The sequence below is a fragment of the Amphibalanus amphitrite genome, unplaced genomic scaffold (assembly GCF_019059575.1).
Source record: "Amphibalanus amphitrite isolate SeventyFive unplaced genomic scaffold, NRLGWU_Aamphi_draft 000199F_arrow, whole genome shotgun sequence".
NCBI lineage: Eukaryota > Metazoa > Arthropoda > Thecostraca > Balanomorpha > Balanidae > Amphibalanus > Amphibalanus amphitrite.
The window spans coordinates 219,876-246,219 of NW_024881694.1; the positions used below are offsets into that span (position 1 = coordinate 219,876).

General features: G+C 58.8%; 1 protein-coding gene across 2 annotated transcripts; it reads left to right on the top strand.

Moving 5' to 3' along the window:
• Positions 1 to 5,902: 5,902 nt before the first annotated feature.
• On the top strand, positions 5,903 to 25,102 carry LOC122384815 (ets DNA-binding protein pokkuri-like). 2 transcript variants are annotated; one of them, XM_043372561.1, is made up of 5 exons: positions 5,903 to 6,131; positions 20,538 to 20,738; positions 22,005 to 22,112; positions 22,491 to 23,358; positions 23,697 to 25,102. In XM_043372561.1, exons 2-5 carry the CDS (start codon positions 20,546 to 20,548, stop codon positions 24,130 to 24,132), a joined length of 1,605 nt encoding a protein of 534 aa, XP_043228496.1. In that variant the 5' UTR covers positions 5,903 to 6,131; positions 20,538 to 20,545; the 3' UTR covers positions 24,133 to 25,102. The 2 variants fall into 2 exon arrangements, with proteins under 2 accessions (XP_043228496.1, XP_043228497.1); XM_043372562.1 differs by lacking the exon at positions 5,903 to 6,131 and adding an exon at positions 13,628 to 13,714.
• The last annotated feature ends 1,242 nt before the right edge of the window (positions 25,103 to 26,344 follow it).

A 26,344-nucleotide genomic window follows, 5' to 3' on the forward strand; every position in this document is an offset into this window, starting at 1 on the left:
AATGTCCCAGATTTATCTATCACGTGAATTGCTTTTTTGCACGCGATTTTTCGATTTAGGGACCACCATTGACGTTTACTTTTTAACAGTTAAAAAAAAATCACCCTGTACATACGTACATACATACATGCATACATACATACGGACGTTTTGATTTTTATATATGTGAACTAGAGGGACAGCATTACGCGCAGCGTAAAGAGGGACAGCATTACGCGCAGCGTAACAAATCAATTTGGATTAAAATCGGCCCAGTAGCGGCCGAGTTATGGCCAGAATAAATGTTGCGTCTCCTCTTGGCCGGCGGTGCCCTGTTCCGGTATTCATTGCCAAAGGTCAGTGACCTTCCGGCTCTGATTTCACCCAGTTTTGCAGCGAAGAAACTGAGCCTACGGCGCGTGCCGTCTGCTCGGCGCCGGCCGCGGCCCAAAATCCCGCAAAGATGCGCCCGCCACGTGCACACCGCTGAACCCACCCCCTCCAAAATTTAATACGACAAACAGATGCACGCGTCCGACTTAAGTCCAAAATTTCACCCCCGTAGCCCGCACCGTTCCGGAGCAATAGCCCGCCAAGCGTGACTGACGCGTTACGTACAGACGTTTTGATTTTTATATATGTAAATGTCCGATTTACCTCGAGTTATTTCTGATTATGAGCATATTTTTAATTGACCGAATCCTCAATGTAATCTGAATAAAATGACAAATAGCAAAAATTCGGGTATATTCGATCACAGATCTTTGTCAACCGATACCAGCAGGCGCCACAATTGTAGATGTCAAAATACTTTTTGTTCAGTACACATGCACAACAGTAGATATGTCCTCAGGGAAAAGATTTATGGTTGGTACTTCTAAAAGTCGCAGCAGTCAAACATAATATGTACAGGGAAAGCAGTCAAACATAATATGTACAGGGAAAAACCTATACACAAGATTAAAGTGCGTGTGTGCCTAAGCATATACGAATTTAAGATGAAACAATACTTGCGGATCAATTAAATTGGGCAGCAAGTTACACTCTTACCCTGGACAAAGTTAGGGCACATATAACATTTACACTGTGCGAAACAATTAAATGAGCATATTATACATAAATGAACATTATATACGTAAATGAGCATACATGAGCGTATTATCATACTATGACTACTCATACCCTGGACAAAGTTAGGGCGCATACAGCATCTATGAAAACGATCTACACAATCACTTTTTAACGTGGTGAGCTCTTGAAAATGCTACCCTACTTTGGAAGTAGCTGCCAGGAGGTGCTGTTATCGTTAAGAGCTGGCATCCTATCGCGGATGGTGATGGATTCAGCAATCCTCCTGTCAGCTTCATCCTTACATTTGCGTACGATGCGTGCTATCAGAGTCGTGTCCGTTGGGGTCAGGTCTGGGTGCTCGTGCGCGAAATGTTCACCCATTGGTGTGCCTAGTTTCTTGTTGGTGCCATCTCGTAAGTGTTCGTTATATCGCAGTCGTATTGGCCTACCGCTTTCTCCTACGTAAGTTTTGTTGCACAGACTACATTTCAATTCGTACACTACGTTTTTCGTGTGACACTTTCCCCGCAGCCCAGCTTGACATGCGTGGCAGTGCTGTCTGCCTGAAGGACACGGTGGGTCTTTGAGAGCTGACCGCACTAGCTGTCTTTTGAGTGTGTTTTGATTTGTCCATGCTGCAAGGATCGGAAACCCTGATGTTTTCAGCACTTTTTGGACCTTGGAGGCCACTTCATCATTTATGAATGGTAGTTTGACGTAAACTGTTCCCCTGCGCTTCCTTTTGTCCCTCTGCACCCTAGCTACCCCCCTGTTTGCACGAGAGCATTCCCGTAGCATGACACTTTTGATGAGCTTAGCTGGATAACCGTTCAGCTTAAATAGGGACGTGATCACCTCTAGGCTCTTGTCCCTACTTGGGATGTCGGAACTTATCCGAATGGCTCTTTTTACATGTCCTGTTAAGACTGCCTTTTTGGTCGTGAAAGGATGGGCCGATTGAAAGTGAAGGACAAGTTTTGCGGCATTGGGCTTAATGTACAGTTGTGTAGTGTACGTGCCGTTGTCCTTTACTGTAATCAGTACATCAAGGAAAGGGATTTGGAAAGGGATCAAGGAATTTGGACTAGACACCAGTGACATCAGAACGCTGCTACAACACTGTCTCCAGAACAACTATCTTAGGTTTGGGGACTCGTACTTCAAGCAGACCCAGGGCCTGGCTATGGGATCCCGTATCGCTCCAACCCTAGCAGTTGTGTTCATGGGCTCACTCGAGAAACAGTTCTGGAATCACCCTAGGGGTTTGAAGCCGAATACCTACATGCGCTACATAGATGATGTGTTTGCGGTATGGACACACGGGGCAGAAAGCTTATCCGAGTACCTAGACTTTCTAAACTCGAAACATGAAACGATCAAGTTCACGATGGAGCGATCTGATGCAAACGGATCTCTCCCTTTCCTTGATGTACTGATTACAGTAAAGGACAACGGCACGTACACTACACAACTGTACATTAAGCCCAATGCCGCAAAACTTGTCCTTCACTTTCAATCGGCCCATCCTTTCACGACCAAAAAGGCAGTCTTAACAGGACATGTAAAAAGAGCCATTCGGATAAGTTCCGACATCCCAAGTAGGGACAAGAGCCTAGAGGTGATCACGTCCCTATTTAAGCTGAACGGTTATCCAGCTAAGCTCATCAAAAGTGTCATGCTACGGGAATGCTCTCGTGCAAACAGGGGGGTAGCTAGGGTGCAGAGGGACAAAAGGAAGCGCAGGGGAACAGTTTACGTCAAACTACCATTCATAAATGATGAAGTGGCCTCCAAGGTCCAAAAAGTGCTGAAAACATCAGGGTTTCCGATCCTTGCAGCATGGACAAATCAAAACACACTCAAAAGACAGCTAGTGCGGTCAGCTCTCAAAGACCCACCGTGTCCTTCAGGCAGACAGCACTGCCACGCATGTCAAGCTGGGCTGCGGGGAAAGTGTCACACGAAAAACGTAGTGTACGAATTGAAATGTAGTCTGTGCAACAAAACTTACGTAGGAGAAAGCGGTAGGCCAATACGACTGCGATATAACGAACACTTACGAGATGGCACCAACAAGAAACTAGGCACACCAATGGGTGAACATTTCGCGCACGAGCACCCAGACCTGACCCCAACGGACACGACTCTGATAGCACGCATCGTACGCAAATGTAAGGATGAAGCTGACAGGAGGATTGCTGAATCCATCACCATCCGCGATAGGATGCCAGCTCTTAACGATAACAGCACCTCCTGGCAGCTACTTCCAAAGTAGGGTAGCATTTTCAAGAGCTCACCACGTTAAAAAGTGATTGTGTAGATCGTTTTCATAGATGCTGTATGCGCCCTAACTTTGTCCAGGGTATGAGTAGTCATAGTATGATAATACGCTCATGTATGCTCATTTACGTATATAATGTTCATTTATGTATAATATGCTCATTTAATTGTTTCGCACAGTGTAAATGTTATATGTGCCCTAACTTTGTCCAGGGTAAGAGTGTAACTTGCTGCCCAATTTAATTGATCCGCAAGTATTGTTTCATCTTAAATTCGTATATGCTTAGGCACACACGCACTTTAATCTTGTGTATAGGTTTTTCCCTGTACATATTATGTTTGACTGCTTTCCCTGTACATATTATGTTTGACTGCTGCGACTTTTAGAAGTACCAACCATAAATCTTTTCCCTGAGGACATATCTACTGTTGTGCATGTGTACTGAACAAAAAGTATTTTGACATCTACAATTGTGGCGCCTGCTGGTATCGGTTGACAAAGATCTGTGATCGAATATACCCGAATTTTTGCTATTTGTCATTTTATTCAGATTACATTGAGGATTCGGTCAATTAAAAATATGCTCATAATCATCAATATGATTTTCCTCACTACGCTAAACTCTCTTCGAGTTATTTCTGTTGAATGTTGACTTTGACTTTGACACTTTGACTTTCACAGGTAAATAACACATTCACCATAAATGTTACCAGTTGTTTTAATTCCCTGCTTCATAGTCAATTGAAATAAAGTTGCAAAAAGTCAGTAAACATTCCTTAGGCATTTCCAAAGACTGACCTGATAGAAACAATATACAACAATATAATAGTTAGGACAATGTACCGTTCTATAAAGTTAAAGGAGGAGCAAAAGTTATGTTTGTCATCACTGATGGCATCCCCCGGTTAACATTAACCCCGGTTAATGTGGAATAACAAAGGAAATACCGTGATACCTACATTTCAAAGCTCACCACAATTCACCAGCGTTTCCGAAAAAAGTACTGAACGGATAAGCGTGATGTCCGTCTTAGCACGTGTTCTTTCCAGTCCTCCTTAATACCTGGATCAGCTCAAACGTAACCTCGTTTGCTCACACCTCGAGTGGCGCTCCACGAAAGGCACCAGGTAAATGCTTTGTTAAGCCCGGGACGTTACCAACGCCATTCCTTGCTCTTGCGAATCATAGAAAAAGTGGACCATTTCACAGTACCTTTCTCCAGTACTGCCGGCCTGGACAGTGGGCAGTAAACCTGAACAGTGACCCGAAGTAACAAATGGCGCACAAACGCCAGCAATTTTTTCCTAGCCGTTCGTGTCTGTGGCTTCTCCTTAAACAGTCAGCGAGACGTCGACACGGGAATACCGGCCTGAGTAACTCAGAAGTCAGGTGGCTTCCAGGCGGCGCGCGGCGCTGTGCAGCTTTCTTCCACTGCACCGTCCATGTCAGGGAATGTGACGTGACGAGCCGGCCCGTCACCGGCGCTGGCGCGACACAAAAGCACCGGTCCTTGGAGCGGCCGATATCGCAAGGACGTCAGGGTGGGGGCACGCTGCCGCGGCGTTGCACGGTGCGCCGGCGGTGGCCGGTTTTTCCTGGCGGTCCAATGAGGAGCGGGTCGTGTCGCCACGCTGCAGGACAATGGCAGCTACCTGTCGCGGCTCGGCCGGCCAGTGCGCCTGTCCACCCAGCTCTATAACCGGCCGAGGGCCCTCGTATTAGGCAATGGAATGATGGAAGAACGGATGGCAATGGGTTTCAACAGCTGAACAATACAGTTTCGTCAAATAACTTCATAATTAACGGTTCGGTCTCTTAATTCTTATGGCGCACATTCATGCATTCAATTACATTCCACAAACTTCAGTTTCCTCCCTTATTCACTCTATTCCTATCCATTTCTTCTCCCTTTTTCCTGATGCTTCGGAAAAACGAATTTTGCCGATCATTAATCAATGAAGATAATTCTAAAAAAATTATTGTAATTGTAGAACGCAATGCACAAGTTAATTGGCTGGCCTATAGTGTCTATAAAGATGCCAATATATTTACCCGTCATAAAACCTGCTTCGCTCAATTTTTCGAGACTGATGAGCATTGATCAGTGTCGGGGGGGGGGGGGGAGGTTGATTATTAGGTTTATGCACCTTTTAGAATAAACTATTTGTTTCGAAATAGAAGCAGCCTTTGAATACTTTTCTGTAGCAGACGCGTTTGACCGTCCAAGTCTATCCCCCTCATTTCTCCTTCCTGTCTCCGCTTCTGCAGCCCTCCTGCCACCGCCTCTGCACCCCAGCTACTTCTGGGCTCTCCCATCCGGCTATTCAATCTGCCCTCATCTGACTACCATGCTGCTCCGCGCTCTCCCAGTCTCCCTCCCTCCCTACTCTCTCTCTCTCTCTCTCTCTCTCTCTCTCTCTCTCTCTCTCTCTCTCTCTCCCCATCCCCTCCCAGGTCCCACACCTGAGCGCGAGCACCCGTCCTCCCCTCTCGTCCCGTCTCGGCGGCGGCGCGGCGGTAGGCGCACCTGTCCCCCCGAGCGGCCGGCGCTGGCGGCGCCCCTGCGCGCAGCGGAAGTGGCCGCGAGGGTCGCGCGGCGCTGAAGACGGCCGCCGCGGCGGCCGGCCAGTCGCGCGCGGCAGGCCTGACAGGCACGTGGACGGGGCATCGGCAGCCGCCACACGAGCACGGAGCGGCCGCAGCACACACACACGGACACTGAGACAGAGCGCCAGTGAACGCCGGCAGACGGACGGGGACCCGAGAGCAGATACGCAGCGGCCCACAGGCGACACGAAAGGTCAGTCACCCTATCGGGTTGCGGGGAACAGTGTTCGGCGGTGAAGCGGCTGTGATTGAGTGCGAAAGGCTTGGTGGTAAATGTGGTCAGTGGCTCGTCGGCTTTATTTGCTCTTGGGTATGGTTCGACCACACCTTAGATCGGGTTTAACGGCCCCCGAGCTGTCACCAAATTGAAATCGTGAAACGATCCTCCACCGTGGAGCTGTTGGAGGTTGGGCTCTGTGTTGGCCTCGGCGGACCATGGACTAGTGAGACACTGTGACCAGTCCTTCTTGGTATTGCCGTCGAACAATTTAGCGACAAAAGCGATGGACGACTATCACCCTCGTAGGTAGCCGGCCCTGAACATAGCGATTTATGGGAAACAGCCGTGGTGGCCGCGCAACGCCTTACGCCATGACTTCAGATTTTAGCCGGAATCTGCAGCGCGATTCAAATCTCGATTTTGTGAATGAAAGTAACTTTTTTAATGCTCCGAATGCCGAGTACTGATTTGATTCATTGGAAAAACACACTTTTTTCGCAAATAGCTTATTTTAGATATAATCCTAATATTTTTGGAACTCTGAGACATGTTTGAAGACACGAACCGATAATTGATCTAAAAAGCAATGTGTTCAGATATGCCTAGCTTTTCCATCCGCCCTTGTCATGCATTGACGTATCTGACTTTTGATGTTGAACGGAAATGTTCTCGTGAAATTATAGATTGCCCTTCTCAGTAAATATTTTATGGTTAGCTCAAGGGTCTTTATTTTATTTTATTTTATTTTATTTTATTTTATTTTATTTTATTTTATTTTATTTTATTTTATTTTATTTTATGCCTAGAACGTCTCCGATAATAACTTACACAACAAAAAATATTCACTTCCTAAACGTAGGTACTTATGCCGTTCCTCATGGGAAATACCGATAGTTGTATAACACATTTACCGCTTATAAATGAACCGGTCTGCAATTTTTCACCATTGTTCAAACGCCACAATGCGGGTCTGTACGACAAACGGCGCCTCCTTGGCCTGTGACGGTTTCCTGTGTCTTTGTGACACATTGTTCTGATCCGGTCCGTCCGCTGTCACCGGTGCTGGACACGCCGCCAATTGACCCATAGCCGGACGTCCGGCGGACTTCCGGTTTGCACGCGGTGCAAGTGCACAGTGCACAATCGGGTAATGACACAACCGGCTGTGCACGGCGCGGTGCAAGGCTACCGGACGCCGTTCAAGGGTACAATGGTTAGCGGCCGGCTGCTCGGCCCGGAGACGGAGGGTGAACCCGCGCCCCGGCCGGGAAGGCGCAGGGAGTGTGTTTGAACGGTCCATGTCGGCCGTTTGATGTAAGATGCTGGTGGTGGCGCCGTGGCGTTGGCGAGGAGTGCCTGGTTGACTCTCCGTGTTTGGTTTGACGTGAGCTGGCGAAGCCATTGCACGGTATGTGTGCATAGTGGTGTCTGGCCGAAACTGCTAATGCCGCATGTCTGTAGTGTGATTTGCTTGATTTCTGTACTGAGCTGACTGTGTTTTCCTCGCGTTTGGTTTCCAACTGATGCTTTTTTAGTCACCGTGACGTTATTTTGAATGACGCGAAGGCTGCGAAGGACATTTGCCATGACAGTCCCTCACCAGATCCACTACTGAGATTGCTACCATTTTTGTCAGCATTTCAGTCCAGGAATTTACCTCTTGTTTTTTTTTAAATTTGGTTGTAGATAGGTAAGCATCTGTCATTGCAGACACGGCACAAAAACTCCCGAGTGTCCTTCGGCACTGCCACTGGACTTCGAATAATGAGAACGTCACCAAAAGTCACTCGGCCATCACATGCAAGATCTGACGGTCGAGCCACAACTCGCGCACAAGTATGGCGTTCCGTGGAAACTCAACTTTCCACCGTTCCGAGAGGACCCGAAGCGTGACAAACTCCCACCGAGCAGCTCCAATCCCGAGACGGGTGGCTGGCTCCGGGACCCTCCCATCCGCCGCTCCTCGCCCCTCCGCGCGTCTCCCCTTTCTCAGCGCCCCGTGATGCGGGTCCGCGGCGATTTCGGCCCCTCCCCTCTGCACGCTTCACTGCGCGCCGGCCGCCCCCGGCCGGGTGCCCACAAAAACGCAGCCGGCGCCGCCCGCTCCCCCTGGAAATCCGCGCTTTGTCGGTACCCCAAGACGCCGGCGGCTGCCGCGCGCGCACCTGCCGCCGCCCGGACACCGCGATTTCGGGGCCGTTTTTGCACGCGGCCGTGACGGGCAACAAGTGGCCGCGGGCCGGGCGAGGGGCGCGCCGGCGGACAAGAAGGGCGCCGTCGGCGGGCAGGTGGCCGGTGGCGCGGCCTTCGGCGGAGCGCCGGCGCTGATTGCTGCCACTGCTGCTCCTGCGGCGCCGCCCGGCCGGCGGAAGTGTGCGCTGGGACGTGACGGCTCGGTGGGAAGCCGGCCGACGCCTCGGCCGTGACGCCCAGATCCTGGTCAGTTGGTTAATGTGCGCGCCGTCACGGCCGCGACGCGCTGTGACGTGACGGCTGGCGCTCGCGGTGACGGCGGGTGCCTCCCGCCGCGGCCAGCAGCCACTGCGGAGAAGGGGTGTCGCCACCGGCCGCTGCGCGCTCAGCCACCGTCCAGACGCCGAGCCGCGCTCCCCTCAGTCCCCACCACCGGGCTGCAAACATCCGCTGCGTCGGCTGCCCGGCGGCGCCCTCCCCGCCGTCTCGGCAGGAGGCCACCCTCGGTCCCTCGGTCCGCCCCGCCCGCCGGACCGGACCGGAAGCGCTCCAATCAGCCGGGGTCTTACCTGGCCGGCCGAGACCGGCCCCGAGCCCGGCATTTCCGCTGGCAGCCGGCGAGGGAGGGCAGTCGGCCTTTTTGTGTCCATTAGCGGCTTCCCTTCCCGACGCCGAGCCCGGATCCGGCGGCCCTCGGGCCTCTTTCAAACCACCTGCCCTCAACGGCCGCTCCCGCCGCCGCCGCGGAGGCACAGGCGACGCCAGTGACTTTAAAGGACACTGAGACAGAGTTTTTGCTCCGCTGGAAGGGGCTTCTGCGCCACTGGAAGCTGGCTGGCTGGGAAATCCCGGTGCCGCTGCTGGCCGGTGCGCAGCTGGACGGAATCTGACTACGCTTCTGTTTACACCGGCCACCGCTCAGTGTAGTCGCCCCTCCGTGTTTTGCCCCGTGTCACTGACAACTCCCCTCCCCTGTCCCGGGCACTGCCCTCCGTCGGACGGCACGGCGCTGTCCGACCCTGGTGTTTGGGTCCGCCCCCGGCGTCGCGATCGGCGGGGCCGGCGGCGACGGCGGTCGTCGGCGCGTCGCCACTGATTGGCGCCCTCGGGCCGGTCGAGGTCAGAGGCCGTCCGTTTACGACTCTGTGTCACGTACTGGAGGCGCTGAGCGGTGTTTTTCTCCGGAGCCATCGCCGGACACGCCACTTCCTCGAGTTACCCGCCCCGAGGCTGCGCCGCAGCCAATTACGCTGCAATCAGCCGATTACGCGATACAAAATTCATTAGGGGCCATGAGACAGGGAAGGAGGAAGACTGCGCAGGAGACCAACAGTATATAGTTCGAGTCAAAATGGATGCGATGATGACCAAACGAGCTGCGTCCACTGCTCTGCTTCATCATGCTGGCGTGACTCAACCCTTTCGTCGATTAGACGCGCCTCCAATCTCAAGCTCGCTGGAGCCGCCGCTGGCTACTGCCGGCCGGTCGGGAGAGGAAGATATTTGCCCGGCGGGCGGGCCGCATCCGTTCTACCTGCCGCCAGATAGCGCCGGGCAATTAGCGGCGTCCGCCGGCGGCCGGCGAGGGCGCCCGCGGCGGCCGGGGAGACGCGCTGCCGCCGCCGCCGATGAACCCAGCTAATGACCCCACTTAACAGCGGCTGGCAGTGACGCAGACCGTCACGGCGGCAGCGAGTGGCTGATGACGCCGGGCGGGGTGCCGTGAGTCGGAGAGAGACGGTGCCTCTGAGCGCGCCTGCAGCGCCCAGGCGCCGGCCGGCTGGGTCGAGTGTTTGTGGATGGACTTACCATTGACGTCTCGGCCGAGTGCCGGCCACCGGGCTGGTGGAGGGGGGGGGGGGCAGAGGGGGAGGATGTCTGGGTGGCACCATGACGTCATGGCGCGGCTGTGGAGCGTCAGGCCTCCTCTGATGGTGGACGGGCGGCCGCGCTGAGCCGCGGCGCGGCGGAGCGCGTGGTCGCTAATCTGACGGTGGCGCCAGGTAGCAGGGAGGCTCACAGCCTCGGCGGCGGTGGGGCCGGAAATCCCTGTCAGCGCCCTATCTGGGCCGCTATCGGCGAGATGCACCGCCAGCCCGCCGCTCCCTCGTCCCCCCTGCCGAGCGCCGGCCACGGGCGGCGTCAGGCGCGACTATCGGGAGGGTATCACGCGCCGAGACAGCCTCAAGTGGCCGGCGTTACTCATTGTGGCGTTGGAGTGCTAAAACCACGTGGGTAACAGATAAGCTCGAGTGCTGATGGGTTGATAGGAGTCAATAGGATGGACTGAACGACCAATAAAACGAGGCATGATGAAAACGCCGCATCCGGTTGTCGAGAGGCACGTTTTTGTTCTCATTGATAGCGACCTCTGCTTGATAACGGCCTCCGCTGTCTTGAAACAGATGCTTTTTCACATGCCGTGCAATAAGAAGATAACACGTAATAAAGAATGAAATCGTACCTGCACAAAGAAGGCTTTTTCGAAGCTGAAACAGTATTTGAATCATTCGTTTAAGAGAAAGAGCTCCTCACACGATCAAAAACTAGAGTAGGGTCTATAGGACCCGCCATAGTGTTCCGTTTCCCCACCCACCCGTGCCAGATGCTCGGGGAGGCCGTGCGCGCCCCCCCCCCCCCCCACCGAGCGGCGGGCTCAGCGGGGGGGGGGGGGCGGTGCCGGCGGCGAGCGGGCCGCGCGCGCTGCGCCGCTCTCTTCCGGGTCCCAGCGGCCGCCCTTCCTTCCGGGTTGTGTAAGGTTTCGGTCACCGCCGGCGCGCTGCGATGAGTGGCTGCGTGTGCCTGTCGGCACCAGCAGCAGCAGCGCTCGGCTTCCGCGTCCGTGCCGTCGAGCGCTGGGAGCCGCCATCCTTTGGTAACCCGGACTGCCCCGGGCGCGCGCTCACCATTGTCCGAAGGCGCCGCCGGCAGCAGCCAGCGTGACCTGCGGCTCGCGCGCGTTGGGCAATGCGCGACCGCCGGTTGCAGCGCGCCGTAACGCCACCAACGCCGTTGAAAGGGCGGAAGAGGCCGATTGTCTCATCCGTGGTGCCGGTCACAGCCGGTCGCGCTGGTTGCCCCAAGGTCAGATTATGAGCTCAGAGACCCGCCGCCGGCCGGTTGGTCGGCTTAGGGCGACTTGTCAGCCGACCGAGCGACCGCCGACGGCAGCAGGAAACCCGCAGAGCGGAGACGATCCGACAGGTCGCGCCGAGCCGAGCTGGCGATGGAGCGGTGAGCGGTGCCGTCGACGCGGGAACGGCACACCGTTGTCGCCGAGACGCTGGCGGCGCGGCGCGGCGCGGCAGCTGACGTACCGACGGTGACCGCGCGCGACGCGGACCGTTCGTCGACGCGCCGGGAAATAGGCCAGTGAGGCGCTGCGCTCCGGCAGTTCCGGCTCGCGGGATCCGGAACACATCTGGCGCCCGGCACGCGTGACGTCAGCGCGCGCTGCCGCAGCCGCGCCGCCGCCGCCGCCGCCGCCGCACGTAAAAAGGAGGCGCGGAGGCTGGCCGTGACGCGCCGTTCCGCCGTCGGCCAAGAGGGTCGCGGCGGCGCGCCGAGCCGTGCGGCCGTGTCACTCGTTCTCACGGGAGGCACCGCGCGCCAGTTCCGGCCCGGAAATGAAACCGGCCGGAGAAACGTCGCTCGGGAGGCGGCCGCCGCGGGAGAGCGGGGAGATGTGGCCCGCTTTCTTCGATTGCCGGTGCGCCCGGCGACACGTCAGTTCCGGCTCTGCTCAGCGTGCCCGCCGGCGGTCACAGAGGCGACGCCAGGGCAGCAAAAAGGGCGACAGCTGGGTGACATTTTTAAGCACACCTGGGCCATGTTTCTTTCATAAGAAGAAGAAAAACCTTGTATTACCTTGGCATAAAAACTGGTCTCTTTTGTGAGTGGTTAGGTTAGTGGTTACTGAAATGTAATACCGCCTTGAGAAATGTTAGGCAAGCTGCTGGCGGATTCTCATGTTGCACGCCGTCTGGCGTTGCGCCACGTCACCCCCTGCCCCCCCCCCCCGGCCCCCGGGGGCGCTCAGCCGGCGGCCCAGCTCTGGCGGAAGTGAGCGGGCCGGGCCGTGCCAGCCGGTCTCGGGTCCCCACCTGTTGCACCGCTCTGCCGCCGCCGCTGCTCACCACCAGTCGCTGCACCAGCACAATAGACTTCCGCTTACGAAAACCTTGAGACGGCGCCGTGGTTGGAACTGCGCCCCGCCCGGCGGTTGGAGGGCACGGCTGTGCGTGCCACGAGCGGCATGTGACAGGCGCGACATTTCCGGGGAGGATCTGGCGTGTCAGGCCGGCTCTGGTGGGCGGTGATAAACACACCAACTGCGGCGTGACGGCGCGCTTCTGCCCGCCGCCGGCGACCGGTCAGAGGTCACGTGACCCGCACCGGCGGCAGGGGGTGACTATCATCGGCTGCAGTCGCCGCCGGCGCCAGCCAGCGGCCGGCCTCAGCATTCCAAGAGCAAAGGTCACCGGTCGCGATCGGGCTACTTCCGCTGTCGTCAGCCGCCCCGCCCCATGCCACCCTGCCCCCGCCCGGCGGCCACGCGTGGGGTCGCCGCCGTGCGACCGCCCGGGGGAAGGCTCTGTCGGTGAGCCACTACTCACGACACACGGCAGGGTGTCTGGGGCGTGCCACAGACCACCTCTAGCGGCTCGGGTTGCGTGTTCTGGCCGACAGCTCAGTCGCGCCGGCCGCAGTCTCTGCCTGGCCGGCGGCGCCGCGCCTGTTTACACTATGGTGGCCGCACCCGGGCCGGCCAGAACATCCGGCCGACAGCCGCTCCCCGCGACTGGTCACCGACCGACCCTGGCGACCGGCCACCACGTGACCGATCCACGGTCCGTCGGACGACACCACGTGACCCAGCTGAGTCCGCCGGCTGACTGGGTACACTGAGAGGCGGCTCACTCAGCCAACAGAGCGGCGGGGACTGCTCGCTCACAGCTCGGCGGTCTGTACTTAGCCAAATAAAACCGAATTCAGTAGTTGTGCAGCCTTACTTCAACAAAAGCATTTCTCTCCTTGAAGATAAACTTTCGAATCATTAACAGATATACTTCTGGGAAGTGGTCAGTGTCCACACCCTACATCCCTCCCTGCATATTTCTCGGCCGATCTGTTCTGGTCCGTCTCGGTCTGTCGGCCGGCCGGCCCCGTCGGCCTGCTGCCGCGCGCGCTGACGTCACGGCCGGCCCATACGCCTGCTGCTGACGTCAGCGGCCGTCGGCGGCGTCGCTGCCGGCGCCGCCGAGCGCCTCAGTCGGTGACGACGCTGGCTGGGCAGCGCTCTGTGCCGTGTGTGAGCGAGCTGGCGGCGACACGGGACGACCGCCAGAGACGGAAGCTGGACGGTGGGTGGCCGGCGGCGAGAGGCGGGACAGGGCGGCCGGCCGGGCTGCGTCTGTTTGGTGTGTGTGTGGGGGGGGGGGGGCTGGGTCCTGCTTCTGTTCCGCCCCGTGCCACGTGTCTCAGCGGCCGGCCCATTCAGCAGACCCGCTGGTTGGCGGTCCGCTATCGCTCGGACCGGTCTCGGCGGGCCGGCCGACCGGTCCTCAAGGAGCGATGATTGCCTATTCATGGCGGTTTGAACAGCGTCACTAGGGTGCGGCCCGCAGCGGCGATGGACGCCGATCCGACTGACTCGGGTGTCCGCCCATGTCCAATCCGTGAGGCCGTGTCCGATGTCCTCCTGTGAGGCCATGTCCGTCACTGAGACCGTGTCCTTCCGTGTCCGCCCGTGGAGCCACAGGTCCTTCCGTGTCCGCCCACTGCACGTGCCCGATGCTTGCCGTGTCTCTCGTTCGACCTGTGTCTTTCCATTTGTCTTAATCTCTGCCGTATTCTTCTGCAGTATTCGATGTTCTGTTCGCGTCTAATCATACACGCCCGCTACATTCTCACTCTTCAATCGAACCCGCTGACGGGTGGTGAAACCAGTAGGGCAATCAGAGCAGAATTAATGACGAGTACCGGCGCGAATGAGTCGACCAGCGTTGACTTGCAGATTGCAATCAACGCACCTTATTCAGGCAGCGTGCCATGTGAGACCTACGTATCGTGACTGTCTCTACACTCTTCAGTCACGGGGATCGCTTCACCGCTCACTTGTTGCGCAATACGCCCCACATGGAGGCTGGCAGCGTTCCGAGCAGTAGAGACTGCGTCGGACCAACTTCCGGGGCGGCGCGGGGTCTCACGAACTGACGGCAGCTGTTGTATTCTCTCGGCCGGCCGCCGATTCAATCTGCAGAAACTCGCGACTCAGGGGTGAGGCTCGCGAATCAGGGGGCGAGATTCCCGACTCATGGGCGAGGCTCGCGTTATCGGGGCCCGGGCCGTCCTCCGCGCGGCTCTCACGTCCTGTCCGTCACGTCACGTGATGTCATGTTTCATCACGTGATGTCATGTTTCATCACGTCTTGTCACGAGCTCACGTCACGTCTGCGGGACACGTCACGCATTCGTGACAGCGGAGGCGTGCGGAGGCAGGTCCGATGACGGAGCTCGAGAGGTGCATCTGCTCTGACCGATCGGTGGGCGGCCGTATCGGCCCAATCGGCCGCACCCCTCGCCCCCGTCCCGCCCCCGGGGCAGAGGTGTGGTGATACCGTGTCGCACCGGCCGGACTGGCGATTGGACGAGCTCAGTACGCGGCGCGGAATGGCGCGAGGGCTGCTAAACGGTGCGATTGTGGTGTTTAATCTGATGAAATCGGGCAGATACTTTGGAGTGCCTGAAGGCGGCGAAGGTGCAGTGTGTGCTTGTTGGCTTTATTGTCTGCTGCTCTTTCGCATAAAAAAGATGAGTCGTACTGTTCCACAAAGCTGCCAAAATACTGAGCCTACTTGCCAGAGGTATGTATAGGCCTCGGATAACTAAGATTGTAATCCCTTGTTTGTCACCTGAAGTGGTAAAAAAAAAAAATCTGGACGGCTAGGGTTTCAGGCCCAGATCGCCACCCTGGCCCGCGGTATGTATAACGAGCAGCCGGATGACCACCCCTCCGCCAGACACCCAGTGCATGTTTACCGTCCACCGATAGTTGTGGCAGCAGTGCGGCCGGCCCCGGGAACCGGCCAGTCCCTCTGAGCTCAGCGCGACCCCGTGAGCTCCGGGTCACCGGGGACGGGTCACAGAGCACCCGGCCCGCACGGCAACAGGGTACAGGTGACGTGATCGCCCTCCCGCCCCTCGGCTTCCTCCCGGCGGCCTCCATTTCGACCTGCGGGCCGCCCAACGATCGACACACCGTTGATCATCGAGTTCGATGGCCATCGGCCCAAAATGTGGCGCTCGTCAGTCAGCTGGTGCTCGTTGGTAGAGTGGTGTCACGGGGCTTACCCGGCGCTAAATTCACCCCTGGCCTGATGGTAGGCCTCCTGCCTCCCCTTCCTGACAGACGGGGTACAGAGGCCAGTCGTGGCTGGTACGGGACGGGTCGAGATGAGGCCCAGCCTCTCTGCAGATACAGGAAGTCGGTTCAACCCATGACCATGAAGAGAGGGAGGAAGGGGATCATCTCCCAGTCATTTTGGCGCTCTGGCGGTCATGCGCGCGGCACGAATGTGGCGCCAAGCGGTTGCCAATCGGCGCGCCCACTTGTGGCCGCTCGGCCAGCCATCGACCAGTGCTGACGTCACTCTGACGTCAGCAGCGCGGCCGGAACCGGCGGCGGCAGCCCTCGCCGAGAGCTGCAGCAGCTCTCGGGGCGCGGAGGCGGAGCGAAGAGCACCGTCCGTCTATAAGCGTCCCAGCTCGCGTCCGCCGGGGTCGGGTCGGGCTCAGTTCGGAGGGAGCCACGCCGCTCTTCGGAGCCGCTAAAAGGGCCGGGGATACCGGTGAGCTCCTCACAGGGGCTGGTGTCAGCTGAGTGATAGTGATGGAGACAAAGATAATATACTTTTGAGTACGTAGAAGGATAGTCTTCGAAAGTTCACAACCTTAAAGAATCGGCGGAATATTTCGCTGCCTGTGAAAAGGGACAGAGCAATATTTGTGTTCACTGCTGAGTGCTGACGCCGCTCGACTGTCCACCGGAAAGGCTTACAGCCGATGGCAGCGGAGCTCTGACTGCCGATGGCGCCGCCGCGGCTCCTTCCGGCGGGTTTCCGCTCGCTGAGCTGCTGCGCATCGGACAGACGGCCGAGAGAGATGTCACCGCCGAGCTCTACGACCAGCCGACGACGACCGATGACCTCTGGGTCAGATCCCAGAGCAGAGGGCTCGTTCGGGGATTTGTGGACCAGCTCGGGGATAAGGCTGATGTAGCAGGGAGGCAGGAGCAGCCAGTCTCCGGGCAGTGTATTATAGCTTGTTGTAGGTATTGCCGTTGTTCTGGCTCCAATTGGTCCTCAGTACAGCATTGTCGTTCTGCCGAGGATTGTCGCTTGTTTGGTGCATTTGAAACATAAGCCAATGACGACCATTTAGGTCGTGCAGAAGGGAGGAGATCGATGCCACAGCTCTTCTCCGTCAATCGAATATTCTCTGCTTACCCAAATCAGCTGAGGCGGTGACTTGCACCTTTCCCGCTGACCATTCGACTGCACGGCCGATCGCTGCATTGATCCGGATGTCCCCTCCATTGCCGTCGCACGTCAGCACTGGAATAGGGATCAGACGGACATTTGCATTGTCGTCACATTCGCTGAAATCAGATGATTTCAGGGTCACGGCGGCCCATGATAATGCCGCGCGTCCCGCTGCCGCTGTGTCGCGCGGGGGGCGACCGGTCCAGCCGGTCCAGCACCGCCAATGGCAGAGCTCAGCCGCCGGACGGACGGCCAAACCGGCCCGAGATGGGTGCGCAGCGCGCTCCGCAGAGCCGCCCGGCCGACCTTCCGCTCTGATCTGCTCTCGAGAAGCGCGATATAGCTCCGTGGAGGGGCGCCGCTCCGGCTTCGGTGGCCCTGACGCTCGCTCCGGTCCGAATCCGTACAGCGCTGTGTTCGGCGGCGGCCGGGCGCCTTTTTTGGTGGTGCTCGGAAGTTGGCGGCGGCGGCGGCCGCCTGCGTCACTATCCAGGGATCGTGACGGCGCGACAGCACCGGCGGTGTCATGAAAATAGCCACCCGCTGCCAGGCAACCGGCGGCCCGGGCCGCGACCTGCCCGGAAAATAGCCCCGGCCCAGCCCCAAATTAGCCCATCGAGCTGGACGGTAAAAATAATCTCGGTGCGCGCCTGTCTGTGAAGAGAGCTCGCGACTGACGTCAAGACGATTCTGAGGGAGTGAATCATTTGAGGGGCGGGGGCGCCGGCGGCCGGGCGCGCGGTGCCTCCCGCCGCCGCCGACGGTCGATCGCCGCCGACGACATTCACCTTGCCGCTCTGACGTCAAGCGAGCCGCAAATAGCAACAGCCGCCGACGTTTCCGACCAGCGCCGCTTCCGGTTCGTCGGTGCGTCGGCGCCGTCGGTGGCGGCGGCCGACGGCGGGTCAGAGGGCCGCGCGCCGCCGCCGAGCCGGGGGCCGCCCGGGCGGGAGCGGCGGCCAGAGGGATGGCGGCAGATGGACCGCCGGGCCATGGGTGCCATTATCAGCAGGTCGGGTTCAGTTATGCACCGGTCCGCCGCCACTGTCGGCGTCCGCTTCTGTTGGAAATTGTCGCTACATTCCATCTGGGCGGCGGAACGGTCGGCGTTACGGCTTACACACGCACTGGGGAACCTATTATCCGTGCGCTGTGTGTCCAAATGTGTCCTAATGACCTGCCTTTTGTGCGGCGTGCTTGAGGAGGCCATTCCGCCGCGCCGGACCGCGCTGGCCAACGGGAGGAGAGCGTCCATATGGCGTGCCTCTCGGCTCGCTCGGCGGCGAGCGTCTTTGTTCGCGGCGTCACGGTTCCGTGCGGAACGGGCGCGGAATTCGCGCCGCGCCCACGGCGGGATGACTCCGCTTCCGGAGAGTCACGCGCTGAGCCATTCTTGGCGAGTGTCTCAGCGCCGCCGCCAGAGGAGGAGGCGGCGGACGTCTGTTCGCTGGCCGGCCGCCCGCCGCCGGAGACGACGCGACCGCTCTGTCGCGCGGGGCGTGGAACTCTGAGCGGACGGGAAGTTTGTCAAGTAGCGCCTAAGTGGTTTTCTATTGGCGCTCCTCCTGCTCCGGGACACAGGGCGGGCTCTCTGTCTGCAGTGAGCGGCCGTGCGTTTTTGTCCTCTGTTAACTTTGAACCATGATCCCGGATTGGCCGGGGTCAGGTCGATGGCCAGGAGCTTATTTTGGGGAAATACCAGGCTGTAAATCCCTCTCAGCCACTTATCGTTCGATAGAGATCAGTGGACTAGTTATTGCGCGTCGAGCACATACTGAGTGCAGCTCATCGCATCTTTCGCAACATCTCAGGGTTTGCGGATTGACGTAACCAAAATGAGTCATCGCAGGCCACCAAATGTCGTGCAGTGTTATCCAGGTGTCTTTTCCTGCCTCCGGTCAACACTCAAGGCTGAGTGTTACGGTCGGTGGACAGGAGGCACCGAGCCACAGTACCGCAGTTCCTCGGAGGGGCCGGGGTGCGACGCGATACACCGGGCCACCGCGCGGCCCCTGTCATGAAGTGTGACGCACTGGGCCGCTGGGCGGCGGCTCTTGGACCAATCAATACCCGTTCCGGTGGTCGTGTGACGTCAGAGCGGCGCTTCCCCGGCCGCGCGGCGACCCGAGGTCAGCGCGCAGGGCGCCTCAGACGGGCCGCGGGAGATGGTATCGGGACAGACAGGTGGCGGCCGCGACACCGGCACCGTCTGCCCTGGGAACACCTGCCTGTTGAGCGGAAACGGCCGACATCTGTGCACCGCGCCGGCCTTGGACCGTCTCCTGCGCCGCAACTCGCCGCGTCCGCCGTCGCGGAGCGCCAGATTCGCCGCGTCCGGCGCCGCTGCCGCTGCAATATCCGTCGCGGCGGCGCCGCCGTGGCGACGACCAATTAACATCCGGCCAATGGGCCGCCGGTGTCCTGTTAATACTGGATGCTGGCCGACGGCGCTGACGTCACATCTGCGTCATAGCATCGAGCTTCCGGCGGGCGGCGCGTCGGTGCCGACGGCTGGCCGCGTTCGCCCGACCTCCGTCGGCATGTCGGAATTGGCCGACGGTGGACTGTGGGACGGCCGAACTGTCCGCCGGCGGGTCTCACGCGGCTGGGACACGGAAGGTCGACGACGTCGCACTGCCGTCCGGCCGGTGACCTGTTTGACCCGTCGGGTCGGCGCGCCGTGGTCATTTCCGGCGGCGTGACCTCTGACCCTGCGGGACCGGATGTGGGCGCTGGGACTGGCCAGGGGCGCTGCGGCACCTGTTTGCCCACCTCAGCCGCCGGCCGACGATTACTCCCTTGTTTGCCGTGAGGACCCTGCCGGCCGGACGAAGGGTCGGGCGGAGGTCGACAACGGTCAGCGCGCTGGGAACGGGCGCCGGGCCCGCGGCTGGACGTGGTCAGCCGAGCGAGACGACAGAGTCAGGCGAGGGCAGAATGTCAGCCTTTGCGACTGTCGCGTCCAGCCGTCACATGACCGTCGACACCGCCGAACTGCTAGCATGCTGCAGGCTGGGAATCCCGCGGCCATCACGCCCGCATAAATTCAACCCGTAAATTATTGACGCCTTCATCGGCGTGGTACTTGACAGCTTCTAGAGCGCAAGGCAATCTGTCGGTTTACCCCCCGGTTCAGTCGGGGTTCAGCCCCGGTTAATTCCGCAGTGATGCTCAGCAAGGGCCTGTTCAGGTCGCTCGAGTCGACATGGCCTCTGCTGCGCAGCCCTGCTGCGGAACGGGTGGAGAGCGCGCTGTCCTTGAGCCGAGCCCGTTCCGGCAGACAGGAGCGTATGTCTCGGTCCGCCTCCCGCCGGGGAGGGGAGCGCCTTCCGCAGCCTCGGAGCTGTTCCATTCGGCCTCACCCTCCCTCCCCTCACGGCGCGCCGCTCCTGCCCCCGATATTTCACAAAAGTTTTGTGTTTCGCAACCACCACGGGAAACGCCACAGTATTTAACCGCACGGTTTTTGAATGAAATCGAATGAATGGGGATGATTTTATGCAAAACCGCAGTCGGCCCGGTGCATTATCGCCGGATTAGAGGCGCCGGCTGGGATATTCTAGTGTCGTCACCGCACGAGGGTGCGGCTGTGTGGCCGTCCGGGGCCTCTCCGTGCTGACCGGTTTTCTGTGTGCTGTTTCAGAGCTGGGGATGCGCGTCCCTCCGCTGAACCTGCAGGGTAACGGCGGCGGCGGGGGCGGCGGGGGCGGCATGGACCGGCTGCCGCTGCCGCTCTCGTTCTCACCCGACATGCTGTGGCGGTACCCGGTGCCGTTCAGTCCGGCCGCCATACCCTCCAGCCCGGCACCATACGACTTCAAGACCCAGATGCCCAACCAACTGCGTGAGTAGAACGAGTTATTGCGTTTTCGGGGTTCGTTCATGTTTAGGCCTTGTTACTGTGTCACGTAGTCAACACTACTGGAGCAGCCAACACTCCAGTCCAAATCAGCTGTGGAATGAATTCCAGTATGACGCAATTCATCCCGGCTCCCACTTCATGATCCGGCCGCGCTGTCATGTTCACGCCCTGTCCTGACAGCTGATGCCGTCTGGACTCTGGGCCCTGTCCTGTCCGACACAGGCTCGGACGCGGTCTGTTTGGCTCTCGGATGTTGCACTTTCCACGACAGATAAACGGAGACAGGGCGGACAGGCGCCGTCCAGTTCCGGGTGAGGCCGCACCGCGCGACCTTCGCTCCGACCGTCTCTTCCGGGGTGATGAACCGCGCGCTTCCCTCTTCCACACTAACTACCTGGGTGACACCCGCACCCATCCCGACGCGCGCATGCACAACGGGGTGACCAGCTGTTCATCAACCATCAAACCTGCATCGACCCCGGTGCAAGAGTGAAGGGCGGCACATGCCACCGAAACAGAGCCGTCGCTCATGCGGGCCCCGGAATCTCCGCCATGACTTCACACCACGTACAGGTGGTCGGAATGTCCCGAAACCCCACCCGACCATTGTTTGCATGTCAACGAACATCACCCTGGTCGACACAATCGGCGACACTTAATCATAATCCCCGTACACCACCTGGTTGGGCCACCGTCCGCGGTTCCACGCCGCTACTGGCTAGCCCAGCCATAAGGTGCGGAGGTCGCCATTGCGGCCGGTGCTGCAGCCGGTGCTGTACTGTGCAGTGTGCAGCTATACGGGTGTGGCAGAGACATCCGGCTCACGGGCGGCCGCGGGCCTTGAACGCCCATCCGATCACGGGCGGAGGCAGAGGCGCAGCAAAATCTGGACAATGTCCGTGGCGAGCCACGTGTCACGTGTGCCACGCGCCATGGGCCGGGGAGGTACGTGTAACACGCCACGGTGGCTGTTTATATGGGAAGGGATTGTGTTTATGATTGTCCAGAGCACTCGTGGTTGGCGCCTAAGCTTCTCTGACGCACTGAGTCGTCTCAACGTCCGCCCACGCCGCACATCCACTCGTAAAACCCCAGTCGGACAGTAACAACTTCTGCTGATGTGTGGTAACTATTTCAGAGAAGCCCGATGTCTGAATGGGTACTTGGTATTCACTGTGTTTGCGACAGGCCTGTTTGCAAACTCCTGTGACCTGCCATGACCTGACCTGAACCCTCCTTTGTTCACAGCGCCCGACCCGCGGCACTGGAGCCGGGAGGACGTCAGCCAGTTTCTGCAGTGGTGCGAGCGCGAGTTCGAGCTGCCGCCCATCGAGCTGGACCGGTTTAGAATGAACGGTAAGAGCTCCCTCGTCGCTCCACCTCTCTCCACCTACCGGGCACCGCTCGGTCCCGGCGGCCAGCCCGGCCTTCAGGCGCCGGCGATGCCGAAACTAATCTAACCGGTTCGACGGAGGCCGCCCGCGCCCGCTGCTCAGCATGCTTTTGAGTCACGTCCCATGCATCGAAAGTGACCCGACCGGGCGGTCAGGTCGGCACCCGTTCTCAAACGCAATCTAATCCGGGCCGGCGCGCCGCTTTGAAACGGAAACAGCGTTGCACCAAATCGGGATTGGCTGGGCGGGATTAGGCGGCACGCTCTCCCGGGGTGCCGTGGAGGCCGCTCCCGAAGCGCACGCGGTCCGTGTTTTGACAGTTGATCTCTGTCCATTCCAGGCAAGGCGCTATGTATGCTCAACAAGGCCGACCTGTCTGAGCGGGCGCCCGGCGCCGGCGACATCGTACACAACGCGCTTCAGATGCTGCTGCGGGACGCGATGGCGCGGCTGCCGGCCTCGCCGCTGACGCCGCACTCTCTGTCGGCGCCGACATCGGCCTCGCCGAGCTGGACGCAGCTGTCGGCCGGCGGCGACTCTGCCGGCGCGCCGCACGGCTTCCCGGCGGCGCTGCACACCTCCACCTCGGTGACGCTGTCGCCGGCCTCCAGCCTCGACTCGCAGTGCGCCAGTCCGAAGCGGCCCGAGCACCGGCAGCTGCTGTTCCCGGGGCCGCTGTCGGCCGGCAGCAGCAAGCAGACGACGCCCTCCGACTCTGAGGACAGCCGCGACTCCGAGTCGCCGCAGCGCAGCCCCGTCAACCCGCCGCTGTCGCCCGGATACCAGGCGGCGCTCCAGTCAGCCTGGGCCAAACAGCAGGCGCAGCAGCAGGCTCAGCAGCAGCAGCAGCAGCAACAACAACAGCAGCAACAGCAGCAGCAGGCCCAGCAGCAGCAGCAGCTGGCGCGCGACCCGGTCCCGCCGCCCAGCCCCAACGAGCCGTCCGAGTCTGGCTCCGGCGGCCGACTTCTCTGGGACTTCCTCCAGCAGCTACTCAACGACCCCCTCCAGCGCTTCAACAACCTCATCGCGTGGAAGAACGCGCAGACGGGCGTCTTCAAGATCGTGGACCCGCAGGGCCTGGCGCGCCTCTGGGGCGTCCAGAAGAACCATCTCTCGATGAACTACGACAAGATGTCGCGTGCGCTGCGGTACTATTACCGCGTCAACATCCTGCGCAAGGTGCAGGGAGAGCGCCACTGCTACCAGTGAGTACATGGCAGTAGCCGCCCGTAGAGTCCCTGCCCACACCGGCTCGCAACTTTCGCTCGAGTGTTGCAAGCACAAAGCTGAATGAATTCGCGTAATTTTCGATGACGAGATTTCAGGTTTTGATGTTGCATGATGTGATTTGTTTTCCAGCTTAAACGCGAACATTGTTAGCTGTCATGCAACGTCAGCAGCTTATCAGTGACTATACAAGGCGTTAATGTTAAGCTCATACGTCTGAGATCATTACAACTACATTGTTTCATGCCGTATCTCGGGATCAGTTTAATTGAAATGCGGCACGTGTGGCTGACGTCTGGCTTTCTTTCCTCCTCAGGTTCCTTCGCAACCCCAACGAGCTGAAGAGCGTCAAGAACATCTCGATGCTGCGCGGCACGGCGCCCAAGTCGGCGCCCCGTTCTCCGTCCTCGCCCCACCGGCTGCACCCGGCCGCGCAGGGCGCCGAGGCCATCCAGGCGCTGCCGCAGGGCACGGAGGTCATTCACGTCGAGCACAAGACGTACGACCTGCCGGCGTCCGTGGTGGCGGCCGCGGCGGCAGCGTCCGCCGCTGCTGCCTCGGCTTCAACCACTCCACACTCGATGGACGAGGACGAAGGGCCGCACGACCTGAGCATACCGCAGGACCTGACCACGGAGCGGCGTGCGCCGGCGCCGGCCCCCGCCCGCGACCCGCTGGCCATGGAGACCGAGCAGGCGCTCGTGCCGCCGCTGATGCAGATCAAGGTGGAGCAGGACGAGGCGGCCGCATAGGGCGCGGGCCGGAGGGACAGGGGTGCGGGGAGGAGGGAGGCCGCACTGTGATACCAGCCGCCGGCCGGCGCGCCGTCTGTACATACCTGGCCGGCGGCCGGCGGCGCGCGGCCGCCCGCTCACATGTCTACCTGGGGAACGCGTGCAACATTGCCGCAACGAAGTTCTGTTGTCAGTACAACTGTAGAAGCGTGTGGGACCGGGAGGGTGACGCTAGACTATTTTTGATCGGCGAGAGGCAGCTGCGTGAAGCAGCCAACGGTGTATGTTTGTGTGTACTGGCGGCGGGGAGCCGCCTCGCCGGGCGGGACTGATATTGGAACGATATTGTGTGAGGCGGCTAATCAGCTGTGAAAGAGGTGTCGTGTCGACGTCACATAGAAGCGATGTGATCTCTTTTGTACCGTCATTGGGTGAAATCCTCGTTTAATCGTCGTCGCGTGCCAGTTTTATGGGGCGCGTCTGGGAAATTCCCGGTTAATGTACCACCGCGCCACACTGTTACACTGTCTAGCCGATAAGGAAGAGAGAAGCGCTATTTTTGTTGGCCAACGCAACATCTTGCTGTTTGAACACTGACCATACGTTTCTGTCGGATGGCGACGGGCGCGCCCCTGGCGGGAGGACCCTGAACTATGTGTTAAGTGTTTTGTCGCCAGATACCAGAGGCGTCGCGGTGTGCCGGCTCGGTCGCCGGCCGCGCTGGCTGTCGCTCTGAATGTTGACCTCGGCCGAGGTCGGCTCGTGTCTGTTGGGTGCGCTGTCACGCGGGCATTGACGGGAGCCGGGCTCCCGGTGCCGGAGCGGGCGGGAGCCGGCCGGCCGCGCTCTCAGCTGTTACGTGGTGTGTGCTGTCCGGTGCCGCGGTACGTGCGACACTGCCGCCACGCACATGCTATTCAGGTTCGCTAGATACACCGTATACTGTATATTTTTCTGACAATACATGCGTAGGCAGCGCGACTGCTAATTCTATGTTTTACTGTTGGGACATCGGACACTGGAGGGGACTGGATGACGTGCAGCGCGAGGCATGAAGGACATTCTTCGCTTATTATCAAGTAGCTAGAACGTTTGATGCACGAGCCAAACAGCACCGCCGAATTCGCCACCGAAGTCAATCATACCACATGCCAATATTACAATCCGTTCGCATCTCTGACGTCACGATAGCTGGCCATGACGTCAAAAGGACTTAATAAACTCACCTGGGGGTGTATGGTCTGTGTCGGATACCGGACTCTACGCCGCAATGCCAAGTTATTCAGCTGGGCGTCCGGCCCGCTTTCCAAGCAGACGACCTTCGGCGTTCGGTTGAATTGCTCCAGCGCCGCCCGCGGCACGCGTGGGCGAGCCTCAGCTGACGTAACGCCGCCGCTATGACGTCAGCGGGAGGTGCGTGCCTTCCGCGCTCCTGCAGCGGAGGTGGACGGCGAAGGTCGAATAATTTAACAATGCTGATTTACTTAATAGTTAATACAAGAAGGTGCAGCGTAAAATGCAGACGGAGGAGGAGCAATGACGAAGGGTTTGGGCGATAAACGGCATCGTCTGAGGTTAGCAGGTCAACAGTTTTGCATTATGATGAAAGAAGAGTTAAAATTTGTTTCGGGAAGGGGCATCCGCATTTATTTACAAGAAGAAGAACCCAGCGTTTATAATTTCGAGACTTGACACGATGTCGAAAATGGCGCCCCGGCGGATGCAGGAACATTGGTAATGCAGGCGTAGGTGCACAGCCCACATTAATTTACAATCCTTACAGCTGAAGGGCCCGTAGGTCACCAATGCTTCAAGTTTCCGTCAGCCTGTTGCACATATGTCCCGCTGTACTCCTCGCTTTATAACGTCAAAGGCCGAGGAGTTGCTTCATTCATCGGACAGTCTCCGGGCTGATCCCGATCAGGAGGCTGCTGGATCAGCCGAACAATCCCCGTAGGTACAGGGACGTGCATATAAGGATGTGGCTCGTGTAGGTATATATAATATAGGTAGGCACCATAGGGTTCAAGCATCTACAGTTTAAAGCGCCATCAATAAATAGGTCTAACAAATAAAGATATCTTATCAAACTGCAGTTTACACTTTACACCTATAATTCACATGCACGCATTAAATGATTGGTAAATGGTAGGCAGGGACTAGGTAGTAATAGTACATACCTCCCGGCTGCAGCTGTCTGCCTCTGCCACCCACCCCGTGAACCGAGCCA

What these genes read in the sequence shown, in the direction of transcription:
- LOC122384815 (XM_043372561.1), top strand. Translation starts at nt 20,546, where the DNA reads ATGCGCGTCCCTCCGCTGAACCTGCAGGGTAACGGCGGCGGCGGGGGC. An exon ending in CCAGATGCCCAACCAACTGC is followed by an intron (nt 20,739 to 22,004) that starts GTGAGTAGAACG and finishes CTTTGTTCACAG; the next exon opens with CGCCCGACCCGCGGCACTGG. An exon ending in GGAGAGCGCCACTGCTACCA is followed by an intron (nt 23,359 to 23,696) that starts GTGAGTACATGG and finishes TTTCCTCCTCAG; the next exon opens with GTTCCTTCGCAACCCCAACG.